Source organism: Notolepis coatsorum (assembly GCF_963971535.1).
Source record: "Notolepis coatsorum genome assembly, chromosome: 2".
In the NCBI taxonomy this organism is placed as follows: Eukaryota; Metazoa; Chordata; class Actinopteri; order Aulopiformes; family Paralepididae; genus Notolepis; species Notolepis coatsorum.
The window spans coordinates 87,243,259-87,259,738 of NC_140166.1; the positions used below are offsets into that span (position 1 = coordinate 87,243,259).

General features: G+C 46.1%; 1 protein-coding gene across 1 annotated transcript in view; it reads left to right on the plus strand.

The window, feature by feature from the left end:
- The window catches only part of il16 (interleukin 16), a 222,082-nt gene that overhangs the window by 51,272 nt on the left and 154,330 nt on the right, over positions 1-16,480 (plus strand). The window contains exons 2-3 of the mRNA XM_084308249.1: positions 4,871-5,129; positions 8,109-8,385. Of these exons, the coding sequence (XP_084164375.1) occupies positions 4,871-5,129; positions 8,109-8,385 (536 nt within the window). The remainder of the gene's footprint in view (positions 1-4,870; positions 5,130-8,108; positions 8,386-16,480) is intronic.

Below are 16,480 nucleotides of genomic sequence, written 5' to 3' on the forward strand. Positions count from 1 at the left end.
TCATACTGACTCAATTGGCAGAGTTAGCGGGTGGAAGTCGATGGGTGGTAATCTGGACGTTGTAAACAGCGACTCCTACAGGTCGGTCAGGGCGCCTGCACAGCAGAGACAGGAAAATGGCGGGGCAGTGTGAGCCTCCCACACGTTACACCTCGCCAATGGGAGTCCGCGCTGGCAGGTGAAAAGAAGTGACTGGCTGCCTACACATGTATCGGAGGGGACATGTGACAGGCTTCTATCCTCCCTACTACCGGCCAGTGGGGGGCACATGCGAGCAACGATCAAGACAGGGGAGGGGTGAATTGGCACGGCTAAATTGGGATGGGAGAAAAATAGAAAAATGGAGGAGAAAAAGTGGATCAACAAAAAAATAGTCCAAAAATATACAGTAATATACAGTAAAATGTTAAATGTAAATGTATAGGAAGATATACTATAATAAAATGTAAATGTACAGGAAGATATACAGGGATTTACTCTGTGCTCAGTGAGGCAGAGGTTTCACTAATTTACAGAAATGATGATCATACAAAATGCAAAACAATACTACCACATATACTGTGTATGTTCTACTTCTAGTACATACTCTATGTTCTGCCTCTAGTACATACTGTAGTTCAAGTTTCTTTAATAGTTGTCATACAGAAGTACAGAATACTTTCATACAAAATGCTTCTTACTGTTACGCTCCAGAGACTGTGCTAGACAAGATAGTATCAAACATAGTATACATGTAATTTAGAAGAAGAAAAGGAGGTCACAGTGTTCGGTATAGACATATGTACAATGTTCTGAGTTACCATATAATATACAATACTATGCAGTGTACTAATGTACAGTACTATCTAGTGAAAGCAGAAATGGGATGAGGTACAATTTAGGTACAATTTACAGTAAGGTGTACGAGTTGTAGTGCAATCCTTCATCAATAAATATAAAGTGTGGGGAGTGGGTGCTACAGTGTGTTTGTTTAAAGTGGGTGTGTGCTATAAAGTGTGTGGAGTGGGTGCTACAGTGTGTTTGTTTAAGTGAGTGTGTGCGTGTGGATGTGTGTGCTATGTGCGTTTGGTGGTTGTTGTTGTGTAGTGTTCATTCATTGTTCGTTTAGCAGCCTGATGGCCTGGGGATAGAAGCTTCTTCTGAGTCTTTCTGTGCTCGCCTTGAGACTCCGGTATCGCTTGCCTGACCGCAGCAGTTCAAAGAGGCAGTTGTTCGGGTGACTGGAGTCTTTAATGATTCTCTTAGCCTTGCCCTTGCAACGCTTGTTGTAAATGTTCTGGAGGGTGGGGAGCCCCCCTCCAATTGTGCGTTCGGCTGAACGTGTCACTCTTTGTAGTCTGCTTTGGTCTTGTGCAGTGCTATTCCCAAACCAGGAGGTGATGTTGCCGGTCAAGATGCTCTCTATTGTACATGAGTAGAAGTTCTTAAGGATCTTCTGACTGACTTGGAACTTCCTTACGCGCCTGAGGAAGTAGAGGCGTTGTCGTGCCTTCTTCACAACACTGTCAATGTGTGTGGTCCATGTCAAGTCCTCGGATATGTAGGCTCCGAGGTACTTAAAGCTGTTGACTCTCTCAACCGGTGCCCCGTTGATGCTGAGGGGGCTGTAGTCCTTGACCCCCGACCTCCTGAAGTCCACAATCATCTCCTTTGTTTTGCTGACGTTCAGGGAGAGGCTGTTTTCCTGGCACCATCCCGCCAGGACCTTGACCTCTTCCAGGTAGGCCCTCTCGTCGTTGGCAGAGATCAGGCCCACCACCACTGTGTCGTCAGCAAATTTGATGATTGTATTGCTACTCCGCTGAGCCACACAGTCGTGTGTGTACAGGGAGTAGAGGAGGGGACTCAGAACACAGCCCTGGGGGGCCCCTATGTTGAGGGTGATGGATGAGGAGGTGCAGTTGCCTGCTCTCACCACCTGGGGTCTGCCAGTCAGGAAGTCCAAGACCCACTGGCAGAGGTCATAGTTCAAGCCCAGGTCCCTGAGCTTGGCTATGAGTATGGAGGGGACTATGGTATTGAATGCCGAGCTGTAGTCGATGAATAGCATTCTCACATAGTTCCCCTGCCTCTTGTCCAGGTGTGATGCTGCTGTGTGCAGCACATGGGCTATGGCGTCCTCCGTGGACCTGTTGGGGCGGTATGCAAATTGCAGGGGGTCCATGTTGATGGGGAGGGAGGAGCAGATGTAGCCCTTTACTAGCTTCTCAAAGCACTTCATGGCTATGGAGGTGAGAGCTACAGGGCGGTAGTCGTTGAGGCAAGCAGGCTTGGATTTTTTGGGTACAGGGATAATAGTGGACTTCTTCAGGCAGGTGGGGATGACAGCCTGTTCTAAGGACAGGTTAAATATGTCAGTGAATACTGGGGCCAGTTGGTCGGCACAGACTTTTAGGACGCGGCCGGGGATGCCGTCCGGACCTGCTGCCTTCCTGATATTCACTTTTTTAAAGGTCCGCCTCACCTCATGCTCTGTTACCCTGAACACTGTGCCTCCATCAGCAGCCAACCCCCCCCCCCCCCCATTGCCGTGGCTTGTGAGCTGGTGTTGTTATTACCAGCATCAAACCTCGCATAGAAGGTATTGAGGTCATTTGCTAAGGAGATGTCACTGTTCAGTTTGAGGGAGGCGCCTTTGTAGTCTGTCATCGTTTTGAGCCCCTGCCACATAGCTCTAGAGTCAGCTTGTTCAAACTGGAGTTCAATTTTATCCCTGTAGCGCCGTTTGGCCTCTGACACTGTCCTCCTTACGTTGTATCGCGCCACCTTGTGGTCATTCATGTTGCCTGCCACTAGGCCGTCGTTGTATGCTTTGGTGCGCTCTCTCAGAGCTTCACGGACGGATTTGTCTACCCAGGGTTTTTGATTTGGGTAAACTCTCATTTTGGTAGTGGGGATTGTTTCTTCCACCCTAGTACAAACATAGTCCAGCACTGTTTCCGTGTAGACATTAATGTTATCTGTGTCGCGGAACACATTCCAGTCTGTGCAGTGAAACACAGACCGGAGCGTCTCCTCTGACGTCAAATCCCATTTCTGCACCTCTCGCGAGACTACAGGAGTGCTTTTAATTCTCTGTTTGTACTTTGGTGAAAGAAAGATTGACGCGTGATCTGATTTACCAAAGCCACTATCAGAATGAGCCTTGTAGCCACCTTTAAATTGCGTGTAACAGTGATCTAGGATGTTACCGCCTCTGGTGTTGCAAGTCACATGCTGATAGAAGTCAGGTAATACCTTTCTCAGATTGGCGCTATTGAAATCTCCCAGCACCAAAATGGCGGCGTTAACGTCCGTCGCTTGTATTCTATTTACCTCGTCGTGGAGTCTGGAGAGCGCGGCGTTGTTGCTGGCTTGCGGTGGAATGTACACTCCGATCAGGATGATCGCCGTTAACTCCCTCGGGAGGAAGAAAGGACGGCACTTGATGGTTATATACTCCAGGTCTGGGCAGCAGTGGTTGGATAATTCCTTCACGTTAGTTGGATCGCTCCAATTTTTGTTAAACATGAAGGCAATACCTCCTCCACGTTGTTTACCGGACTCTGCTGTCCGATCCTTGCGATGGATAAAGAAGTGATCGGCTGGTTGAATTGCGTGGTCTGGAACCTCCGGTGTGAGCCACGTTTCGGTGAAGCAGAGGACGTTGCAGTCCCTAACGTCTCTTTGGTATTGAATCCTTGCTCGGATGTCATCCAGTTTATTGTCAATTGATTGTACATTGGCTAGCAATATACTGGGCAATGGTGTTCGGTGGCGTCTGGATCTCAGCCTGTTACGGATCCCAGCTCTCTTCCCACGCCGTCTGGTTCCTCTGTTCCTGGGATCAAGGAACAAAGGATCTGGTCCTAATCTCCGGAGAATCTCTTCAGGCCATTGTTGTGGTTCGGAAAGCTGGTCCAGTGAGTAATCCAGTTGGTAAGTTTCCCGTAATCCAATGTCTATGAGTGACTGACGGTCATACACATTAAATGCACCAACAGTTGGTACAAACAAAACTCTAAAAACTATAAATATTAACAAAAGTAAGCACAGTCTCGACGGAGCGCACAGACAGGCAGCCGTTCGTTGCGGCGCCATCTCGTCCTAAAAATGTTCTGTATGTTCTGCCTCTAGTACATACTGTATGTTCTGCCTTCTGTCAAAGTCAAAAGCCCTTGAAATGATCCTCAATCATTTCAATGTATTTACATCATGACCTCAGGCTGGGATGGAACTGACGTGTGTGTGTGTGTGCTTGTTTCTGTGTGTGTGTGTGTGTGTGTGTGTGTGTGTGTGTGTGTGTGTGTGTGTGTGTGTGTGTGTGTGTGTGTGTGTGTGTGTGTGTCTGTAGTACTGTACAGTATGTCTGTAACTGTGCATGTGTTTATGTGCGTGCAGGTGTGCATGCGTGCATGTGTGTGTATGTGCGTGCGTGCATGTGTGTGTGCGTGCAGTGCACGTACGTACCTATAGTGTCGATGTCAGGACTGGATCTGATTAAGTTGCATGCAGTCAGGGGGAAAACATTGCTCCTTTTTTCTAAACAGAGAAAGAAAATACCTCTTATCTCCTCTATTGCCTCAGCAGTTTCTCAGAATACTTATGACACACACACACACGCTCGCTCGCACACACACACACACACACGCTCGCTCGCACGGACACACACGTATACACAAAGAGAGAGAGAGAGAGAGAGAGAGAGAGAGAGAGAGAGAGAGAGAGAGAGAGAGAGAGAGAGAGAGAGAGAGAGAGAGAGAGAGAGAGAGAGAGAGAGAGAGAGAGAGAGAGAGAGAGAGAGAGAGAGAGAGAGAGAGAGAGAGAGAGAGAGAGACAGACAGACAGACACTCTCCGGTCCTCTAACTGAATTCTCTAATTGCCCCGCAGAGCGTCCCCCAGGCTTCGCGCCGGGCGGGAGGGGTGCATCGGCTCCTGGTCTCGCGCCACACACGCACACGCTGTGCGCTGCCATGCCCCTGAGACACTCCCACCAGAGGAGGAGAGCCAGCACAGCAGCGGCGCGCAGGATGGAGACGAGAGGTCGGGAGCAGGGGAGAGGCAGCGCCGGCAGCCACCACCACCACCACCACAACAACAACCACCAGCACCACCACAGGTCCTCCAAGAAGCTTGCCATGCTCTCCAGGTATCTCCCACGGCGCGCAGAGTTTGAAAACAACAGCTGATCACAACAGCAAAGATGTCACTTTGTTGCTAAGAGAATGTTTTAGAAGACAGCTAGTGACTTGAGTTCTGTTTCATTGTGACTTTCGACTTTTATGCCAGTCTACGTATTTTGCACGAAAATAATAATTATTTATAATATAACATTATTATTTATTTATTTTTGATGATGGATGGTTGTTTTGAAATTAAACGATTACATTGTTAAGCTTTGGGTGGAAAGCTTATTGTAGCCTTAATACCGAAAGGCTTTGAACAGAGATTTACTTGTCATGTTTTTAATAGCAGAGCAACTCTAGGGATTTCCCCTCTTTCCCCCCCATTTGAGAATGTTGAAATGACTTCATGGGAATTTTGATGTTTTTCTCGGTTCATTTATTTCTTTATTCATAAAGGGAATGTTTACTATTTACATTATTATGCCTTTATCTTACCCCCTTTTATCGACCACCATAAAAACATTTAGAAAACCCCCTCTGTAGATTAACAACTATTTACTTATTCATTACATTGACATAGACACATTTACTTAATCCACTGTGTTCTAACTAATGTGCAAACTTGCACATTTATTCTGAAATATTAGCTAATTTGAGTATGTTAAAGGTGCTATAGCATTCAGCCACTAGATGTCAGACTAGAGCACCAGCATGTCATTTATCCAATCAGGTGTATTCCACGTGGGGAAGTGGGAAGTAGGGAGGGGATACATGCACGCAACATGTAAACAACAACATCCTTTTTGGACCTGCCAAAAATATTTTAATGATAAATTCATTAATCAATAATTATTTGGGTAGAAAAGCAATACTTTTTTTCCACTACTTTCTTAACCCTTTCCCCGCCAATAACGTCGTACAACGGGTTTCAAGTTCATGCAAATTCTGCCAATAACGGCATACGACGGGTTTCAAGTTCATGCGAATTCTGCCAATAACGTCGTACAACGGGTTTCAAGTTCAGGCGAATTCTGCCAATAACGGCGTACGACGTGATTCTGATCATAATTTCATATTTTCATATTTCACTCACGGAGCCTTGTCGGATGCTGTGTGAGCCAGCACAACTCTGCAACGACGACACAGGCCGCTGCACTAAGAAGTGAATTCACTCCTAACTACCGTACCTATGCGTCTGTTAACCCTGTTATGGGGAAGTGAGTTTAATTTACCAGCCCGCACTGCCACAATCACTCGTCAACACACCTGTTTCCGTGACTGTGGACATACCCACAGGCTTCCCCGTTACACTCACCTCCCTAAACTCACGCCCCTCAGGACATCCGGGTCACTGGGCACCACTGTGACGGATCATACTGGGTCTGCGTTGTGTTTGATGTTAAATGAGAATGTCCCAAGGGGGAGTCGAACAGGGGGCTCCCGCGTCCGCGGGCGATGACACAGGCCGCTGCACTAAGAAGTGAATTCACTCCTAACTACCATACCTATGCGTCTGTTAACCCTGTTATGGGGAAGTGAGTTTAATTTAACAGCCCGCACTGCCACAGTCACTCGTCAACACACCTGTTTCCGTGACTGTGGACATACCCACAGGCTTCCCCGTTACACTCACCTCCCTAAACTCACGCCCCTCAGGACATCCGGGTCACGGCACCACTTTGACGGATCATACTGGGTCTGCGTTGTGTTTGATGTTAAATGAGAATGTCCCGAGGGGGAGTCGAACAGGGGGCTCCCGCGTCCGCGGGCGACGACACAGGCCGCTGCACTAAGAAGTGAATTCACTCCTAACTACCGTACCTATGCGTCTGTTAACCCTGTTATGGGGAAGTGAGTTTAATTTACCAGCCCGCACTGCCACAATCACTCGTCAACACACCTGTTTCCGTGACTGTGGACATACCCACAGGCTTCCCCGTTACACTCACCTCCCTAAACTCACGCCCCTCAGGACATCCGGGTCACTGGGCACCACTGTGACGGATCATACTGGGTCTGCGTTGTGTTTGATGTTAAATGAGAATGTCCCGAGGGGGAGTCGAACAGGGGGCTCCCGCGTCCGCGGGCGATGACACAGGCCGCTGCACTAAGAAGTGAATTCACTCCTAACTACCGTACCTATGCGTCTGTTAACCCTGTTATGGGGAATTGAGTTTAATTTAACAGCCCGCACTGCCACAGTCACTCGTCAACACACCTGTTTCCGTGACTGTGGACATACCCACGGGCTTCCCCGTTACACTCACCTCCCTAAACTCATGCCCCTCAGGACATCCGGGTCACGGCACCACTGTGACGGATCATACTGGGTCTGCGTTGTGTTTGATGTTAAATGAGAATGTCCCGAGGGGGAGTCGAACAGGGGGCTCCCGCGTCCGCGGGCGACGACACAGGCCGCTGCACTAAGAAGTGAATTCACTCCTAACTACCGTACCTATGCGTCTGTTAACCCTGTTATGGGGAAGTGAGTTTAATTTACAAGCCCGCACTGCCACAGTCACTCGTCAACACACCTGTTTCCGTGACTGTGGACATACCCACGGGCTTCCCCGTTACATACAGTTGACATTTTTGATATAGCGTCGATCGGTATCAAACTGCATTTGATGATCTAATATATGCATTTGTGCCTATATCTCACGTTCTAGGAATTACTGCAGAAAACGATAAAAACATATTTATATTCTAGACAGTATTTTCGTATGAATGTGTGAATGAAAAAGTTAAACGTTCCTACATCCTGAACGATAGTTAATCGATGTTGAATGGGCCATAGTAATGTCAATTTAGCAATACAATTTAAAAAGTTATAGCCCTGCAAAGAAGGTGAACATCTCCATAGACTTACAGTGCTGGCAGAGATCAAACAGCGATGGATATAAGCGTGGCAGAGAATGGGTTAATGCTCTCTGGATAGGATGGAAATATTTCCCTCCTCCTATTCAACTAGGATACAACTGGGATTCATCCTCTCTGTTCAGGTCCCTGATCCTGTGCCACTCCAAGACCTCAGACGACTGCCCCAGTCCAGAGGAGAGGCCCGTCGGGGAGCAGTGGGAGGGGGACAGGCCCTGGGGGACAGGCTGGGACCTGGCCAGGGACGGAGACGGGTATGGGGGCACGGAGGACGGCTGCTGGATGAAACCCCAGCACGGACCCCTGGAGAGCAGAGGAACCGCAGAGTCTTCCAAACAGACACATCCTGCCAACGGCTTCAGAGAACATAAGAGGAGCCTGAGGAGATCCTTCAGTATCAAGGTGAGACCGCAAGCAGAGGTTAGACCAGATGTTAGCCCAGAGGTTAGACCAGATGTTAGCCCAGAGGTTAGACCAGAGGTTAGACCAGAGGTTACACCAGAGGTTAGACCAGATGTTAGCCCAGAGGTTAGACCAAGTTACACCAGATGTTAGCCCAGAGGTTAGACCAAGTTACACCAGAGGTTAGACCAAGTTACACCAGAGGTTAGACCAAGTTACACCAGAGGTTAGACCAAGTTACACCAGAGGTTAGACCAGAGGTTAGACCAAGTTACACCAGAGGTTAGACCAAGTTACAAGAGAGGTTAGACAAGAGGTTAGACCAAGTTACACCAGAGGTTAGACCAAGTTACACCAGAGGTTATACCAGAGGTTAGACCAAGTTAAACCAAGTTAGACCAGAGGTTAGACCAGAGGTTAGACCAGAGGTTACACCAGAGGTTAGACCAAGTTAGACCAAGTTAGACCAGAGGTTAGACCAGAGGTTAGACCAGAGGTTACACCAGAGGTTACACCAGAGGTTAGACCAAGTTACACCAGAGGTTAGACCAAGTTACACCAGAGGTTAGACCAAGTTACACCAGAGGTTAGACCAAGTTACACCAGAGGTTACACCAGAGGTTAGACCAAGTTACACCAGAGGTTAGACCAAGTTAGACCAGAGGTTAGACCAAGTTACACCAGAGGTTAGACCAAGTTACACCAGAGGTTAGACCAAGTTACACCAGAGGTTAGACCAGAGGTTAGACCAAGTTAGACCAGAGGTTAGACCAAGTTACACCAGAGGTTAGACCAAGTTACACCAGAGGTTAGACCAAGTTAGACCAGAGGTTAGACCAAGTTACACCAGAGGTTAGACCAAGTTAGACCAGAGGTTAGACCAAGTTACACCAGATGTTAGACCAGATGTTAGCCCAGAGGTTAGACCAGAGGTTAGACCAGAGGTTAGCCCAGAGGTTACACCAGAGGTTAGACCAGAGGTTAGACCAAGTTACACCAGAGGTTAGACCAGAGGTTAGACCAAGTTACACCAGAGGTTAGACCAAGTTACACCAGAGGTTAGACCAGAGGTTAGACCAAGTTAGACCAGAGTTTAGACCAAGTTACACCAGAGGTTAGACCAGAGGTTAGACCAAGTTAGACCAGAGGTTAGACCAAGTTACACCAGAGGTTAGACCAGAGGTTAGACCAAGTTAGACCAGAGGTTAGACCAAGTTACACCAGAGGTTAGACCAGAGGTTAGACCAAGTTACACCAGAGGTTAGACCAAGTTACACCAGAGGTTACACCAGAGGTTAGACCAGAGGTTAGACCAGATGTTAGCCCAGAGGTTAGACCAAGTTACACCAGAGGTTAGACCAGATGTTAGCCCAGACGTTAGACCAGAGGTTAGACCAGAGGTTAGACCAGAGGTTAGACCAGAGGTTAGACCAAGTTACACCAGAGGTTAGACCAAGTTAGACCAAGTTACACCAGAGGTTAGACCAAGTTACACCAGAGGTTAGACCAAGTTACACCAGAGGTTAGACCAAGTTACACCAGAGGTTAGACCAAGTTACACCAGAGGTTAGACCAGAGGTTAGACCAGATGTTAGCCCAGAGGTTAGACCAAGTTACACCAGAGGTTAGACCAGATGTTAGACCAGAGGTTAGACCAAGTTACACCAGAGGTTAGACCAGATGTTAGACCAAGTTACACCAGAGGTTAGACCAAGTTACACCAGAGGTTAGACCAAGTTACACCAGAGGTTAGACCAGAGGTTAGACCAGATGTTAGCCCAGAGGTTAGACCAAGTTACACCAGAGGTTAGACCAGATGTTAGACCAGAGGTTAGACCAAGTTACACCAGAGGTTAGACCAAATTACACCAGATGTTAGACCAAGTTAGACCAGAGGTTAGACCAAGTTACACCAGAGGTTAGACCAAGTTACACCAGAGGTTAGACCAGAGGTTAGACCAAGTTACACCAGAGGTTATACCAAGTTACACCAGAGGTTAGACCAGATGTTAGCCCAGAGGTTAGACCAAGTTACACCAGAGGTTAGACCAGATGTTAGACCAGAGGTTAGACCAAGTTACACCAGAGGTTAGACCAGATGTTAGCCCAGAGGTTAGACCAAGTTACACCAGAGGTTAGACCAGATGTTAGCCCAGAGGTTAGACCAAGTTACACCAGAGGTTAGACCAGATGTTAGCCCAGAGGTTAGACCAAGTTACACCAGAGGTTAGACCAGATGTTAGCCCAGAGGTTAGACCAAGTTACACCAGAGGTTAGACCAAGTTACACCAGGGGTTAGACCAGAGGTTAGACCAAGTTACACCAGAGGTTAGACCAGAGGTTAGACCAAGTTATACCAGAGGTTAGACCAAGTTACACCAGAGGTTAGACCAGAGGTTAGACCAAGTTACACCAGAGGTTAGACCAAGTTACACCAGAGGTTAGACCAGAGGTTAGACCAAGTTACACCAGAGGTTAGCCCAGAGGTTAGACCAGAGGTTAGACCAGAGGTTAGACCAAGTTACACCAGAGGTTAGCCCAGAGGTTAGACCAGAGGTTAGACCAGAGGTTAGACCAGAGGTTAGACCAGAGGTTAGACCAAGTTACACCAGAGGTTAGACCAGAGGTTCCTGAAATGTAGCGCATCAGTTTAGGCCTGTGTAGTTCAATGCAGTCAATGTGAATGTTATACTATGTCGTAGAGTGTGGCACTAACACTGTCACACTGTGTCACAGTATGGCTTTATTTACGACTTCCCCACATTAACCCGTATATACAGTATAGTAGATAAATTTGACAAAGCATCAATGTACTGCATGTCAAAGCCTCGGGTCACGGATATAGCGTTCAATTGTACACAGAGAACATTCTCAGCACACAGGATCACACATGTTATAGTGAATACAGATGAACATAGCATACATACATTAGTAGAATGTTTACGCATTCACAGAAACTGCGACTACGGCACAGAGAGCTTCCACGATTAAACGTATTTCTGAACACGACAGACACTTTTGGGGGCGGGACGGTAGATTGACGTTTGATTGAGATCCTAAAGTACTCACGTGGAAATCTTGGAAGGAATAACATTTTGGACACATAGTGATAAATAGACGGGAACTAGGTGCAGACAAAACAGGGAAAATAATCTTTTATTTCTTGGGATCTTTAATGAGCACACGTGACTCGCATGTCTGAACAGTAGATACCGCCACAGTTAATGAGCGGGAGTTCCCTGTCGAATGATTACTGTGTGATTACAATGATTTTAAGATACAAGGCATTTTGTGCTTTATTGATAGTCAGAGAGAGAAGAGATGGGGGAGGACATGTAACTCAAGTCCTGAGCTGGATTCAATCCCAGGACGCTGTGATTACGCAGCATGCGTCTTATCATGGTGTGCCACAGGGGTTCTCTGACTGACAGGTTCTTTCACCATTTAGCATGGCCCAGTGGGGTTTACCATCCTGTATATGTCAACATATGCCAAGAAGGAGAATCCTGCAAGTCTGTTTTGAATTGTTTATCAGCTAGTCCCACGTAACTATGTTACACTACGTTAGTGCTGTGCCAGTGCTGGAGGGAGGTCTGGCTGAACCTACAGTATTATCATCCCGCTATAGGGGGAAAACACTCTGGCTGAACCTACAGTATTATCATCCCGCTATAGGGGGAAAACACTCTGGCTGAACCTACAGTACAGTATTATCATCCCACTATAGGGGGAAAACACTCTGGCTGAACCTACAGTACAGTATTATCATCCCGCTATAGGGGGAAAACACTCTGGCTGAACCTACAGTATTATCATCCCGCTATAGGGGGAAAACACTCTGGATGAACCTACAGTACAGTATTATCATTCCGCTATAGGGGGAAAACACTCTGGCTGAACCTACAGTATTATCATCCCGCTATAGGGGGGAAACACTCTGGCTGAACCTACAGTACAGTATTATCATCCCGCTATAGGGGGAAAAGACTCTGGCTGAACCTACAGTATTATCATCCCGCTATAGGGGGAAAACACTCTGGCTGAACCTACAGTACAGTATTATCATTCCGCTATAGGGGGAAAACACTCTGGCTGAACCTACAGTATTATCATCCCACTATAGGGGGGAAACACTCTGGCTGAACCTACAGTATTATCATCCCGCTATAGGGGGAACACACTCTGGCTGAACCTACAGTACAGTATTATCATCCCGCTATAGGGGGAAAACCACTCTGGCTTGTTTCTTTATTTCTTTAAGTCTTTCACTACCACATTCCAAAGGGTTAACCCTTTCACTACCACACTACAAAGGGTTAACACTTTTACTACCACACTACAGAAGGTTAACACTTTCACTACCACACTACAGAAGGGTAACCCTTTCCTACCACACTACAAAGGGTTAACACTTTCACTACCACACTACAGAAGGGTAACCCTTTCACTACCACACTACAAAGGGTTAACGCTATCACTACCACACTACAGAAGGGTAACCCTTTCCTACCACACTACACAGGGTTAACACTTTCACTACCACACTACAGAAGGGTAACCCTTTCCTACCACACTACAAAGGGTTAACACTTTCACTACCACACTACAGAAGGTTAACTCTTTCACTACCATACTACAAAGGGTTAACGCTTTCACTACCACACTACAGAAGGTTAACGCTTTCACTACCACACTACAGAAGGGTAACCCTTTCACTACCACACTACAAAGGGTTAACACTCTCACTACCACACTACAGAAGGTGAATATGGCCACTGGTGATGTCATCGGGGATAATGAATCCTTGCATTCAATGTCCCAGATGACATCACTGGCGGCCATATTCAAACACAGTTACTCTCAATAACTAAATGAATGTGTGCACAACTGTATAGGGGTTTTTGGATGTGTGTGAGATTATGTTCAAAATAAATCAGCATTGTTTTTTTTGGTGAAGTGCACCTTTAAGACCGACTTATGTGATTCTTAGTCTGAAGGATTTCATTCTATAACTCGTGGGAAGTTACCAGAATTTCTCCCATTTCCGAATGACGCACTAGCAAATTTTTTTTTAAATTTTTTTACTGTCTGTTGGATGGTTGTGTGTGTCTCTCTGTGTGATGGGATTACTGTGAGATGCCCGCCCTTACTGAGTAAAGCCTAATTACAACTCAGTGGTGTGTAATTAGATTGGTTACCTTTAAGCAAAGCTAACTGGTAGTTCGGACATCATCAAGGGCCCTACTGTGTAGACGAGTGGATGTTTGAGGGTGAATACCTTGTTTTTATATAGACGCTCCAGGCAGAGTTTTTTTTAAATGTGCTATAGATACAAATTTTACATAGAGTAATCATTTAAAAATAATAATACTTCCACAGAGCTTTTAGAAAGCTGCAGAATAAAAGAAGATTGTATTAGATTTTATAAAAAATGTATTGTCATTATACAGCACAAGTACAGTACACCAAACGTAACATCAAACCAGAGTGCAAATGTAACAGTAAAGTGCAATAGTAATATACAATGTACAGGTGATTAAGCTGGGTATAAAATATATAAATTAGTACTACTGAGTAATAGTGCTAATCAGATGTGTGTACAGTGTTGTAGTATTATTATGTACAGTGATACAAGTAAAAATACACTATGGGAGTAAGTCATACTGCCCACTAGTAAGAGTAGGTAGGGGGTATGTACAGATATAGTACGTATATACAGGTATGTAAAGGATTATATGCATGTATATTCAGACAGATGTGGATAAATATATATACAGTAAATATAAATATATATATATATATATATATTATATATACAGAATTATTGTACACGCTATGATACAGAGTTATATGGGTAGACTATAGTTTGAGGTAGGTAGTCATGATTACAGTGTAGGGCACTTCAAGTTTCAAGTTCAAGTTTCTTTATTAGTTGTCATACAGAAGTACAGAATACTTTTATACAAAATGCTTCTTTCTGTTTCGCTCCAGAGACTGTGCTAGGCAAAAATAGATAAATAAAATAAGTATAGCAAGTATAAAATAGAAGTCAAGTACGTAGAAATATTTTTTCAGTATATACATATATACAATGCTCTATGTAGAGTAGAAGTAACTGAGTTACCATACAGTGCAAAGCAGAAGTGGGATGAGGTACAATTTAGGTACAATATAATTTATGGTAAGGTGTAATGAGGTATGGGTTGTAGTGCAAATTCTTTACCGATAAATATAAAGTGTGCTTAGGTGTACTAAAGTGGTTAAAGTGGGTGCTGCAGTGAGTTGTATGTTTAAAGTGAGTGTGTGCGTGTGGATGTGTGTGCTGTGAGTGCATTTGAAGGTTGTTACATAGTGTTATTGTTCGTTGAGCATCCTGATGGCCTGGGGATAGAAGCTTCTTCTGAGTCTTTCTGTGCTTGCCATGAGACTCCTGTATCGCTTGCCTGACCGCAGCAGTTCAAAGAGGCAGTTGTTTGGGTGGCTTGAGTCTTTGATAATTCTCTTAGCCTTGCCCATGCACCGCTTGTTGTAAATGCCCTGGAGAGTGGGAAGCCCCCCTCCAATTGTGCGTTTGGCTGAGCGGGCCACTCTCTGTAGTCTGCTACGGTCTTGTGCGGTGCTATTCCCAAACCAGGAGGTGATATTGCCAGTCAGTATGCTCTCTATTGTGCATGAGTAGAAGTTCTTAAGGATCTTCTGACTGACTTGGAACTTCCTTAGGCGTCTGAGGAAGTAGAGGCGTTGCTGTGCCTTCTTCACAACACTGTCAATGTGTGAGGTCCATGTCAAGTCCTGGGATATGTGGACTCCGAGGTACTTAAAACTGTTCACTCTCTCAACCGGTGCCCCGTCGATGCTGAGGGGGTTGTAGTCCCTGACCCCGATCTCCTAAACTCCACAATCATCTCCTTTGTTTTGCTGACGTTCAGGGAGAGGCTGTTCTCTTGACACCATCCCGCTAGAACCTTGACCTCCTCCAGGTAGGCCCTCTTGTTGTTTGCAGAGATCAGGCCCACCACTACAGTTGTAGACAGTGAAGGCAGTAGGCAGGTATAAATTGAGTATAGAGAAAATAAGAATTGGCGTTGGTTCCCATGCTCCAAGACTGTGTCTGCCCAGTGCCCACTGCTTCCACATAGATAGGATGGGTAAAACAAAAAAAGAGAGAGCTTCTTGTACTCTATGTACCTGCTTAGACTACACTACTGCTGTCAGTTTTGCTAATAGTCCTGGGCTCCGTATGTCTGGGAGAATGTTCTCTTGTGTCAGAGTAATGCAGGTCACATGCCCTGGCCTGTGTGCTGGTAGACTGTGGGCTGGGACTGATGGGCCTGTTGAGTCCTGAGACAAAGCCAGGGCTTGTTCCACATGGAGCTCCTGCAAGCCGTACAGAACCTTCTGCTAATGTCAAAGCCTCTGAGACTCTCTCTCTCTCTCTCTCTCTCTCTTCTCTCTCTCTCTCTCTCTCTCTCTCTCTCTCTCTCTCTCTCTCTCTCTCTCTCTCTCTCTCTCTCTCTCTCTCTCTCTCTCTCTCTCTCTCTCTCTCTCTCTCTCTCTCTCTCTCTCTCTCTCTGAACGTGACCCATACTGGGTTCAACCAGGGTTAGGTGGTTCCCTGATGTGCCGCTTCAGTGTGTAGACTGGTCTAGGGAGGGTGTAAACTACCACATGCTGCCCTACTGTCGGTCTGGGGAGGGTGTAGACTACCACATGCTGCCCTACTGTTGGTCTAGGGAGGGTGTAGACTACCACATGCTGCCCTACTGTTGGTCTGGGGCAGGGACGCGGGAAGTCAGTCAGAGTTGGGGGTGCGGTCGGAGTCGGAGATAAATAATATAATAACGTCATATTAAATGCATGCGCGAAGCGCATCATTCGTGATTTTCCATTAATTTGAAAGATCAATATTTTACACTACAACAGACAAACTTGAACACCAACATGTGGACAGTTCACACAGGAAATGCAGCAGTTTTTTCTCTAATCAGAAGTCGATTTAGATGCAACCGGCGGGTAGCAACAACTAGCGTTTGGACTTTCGTTTCGCACACTGCGCACAGGATTGTATAACCAGATGCAGAGTATAGATTAAACA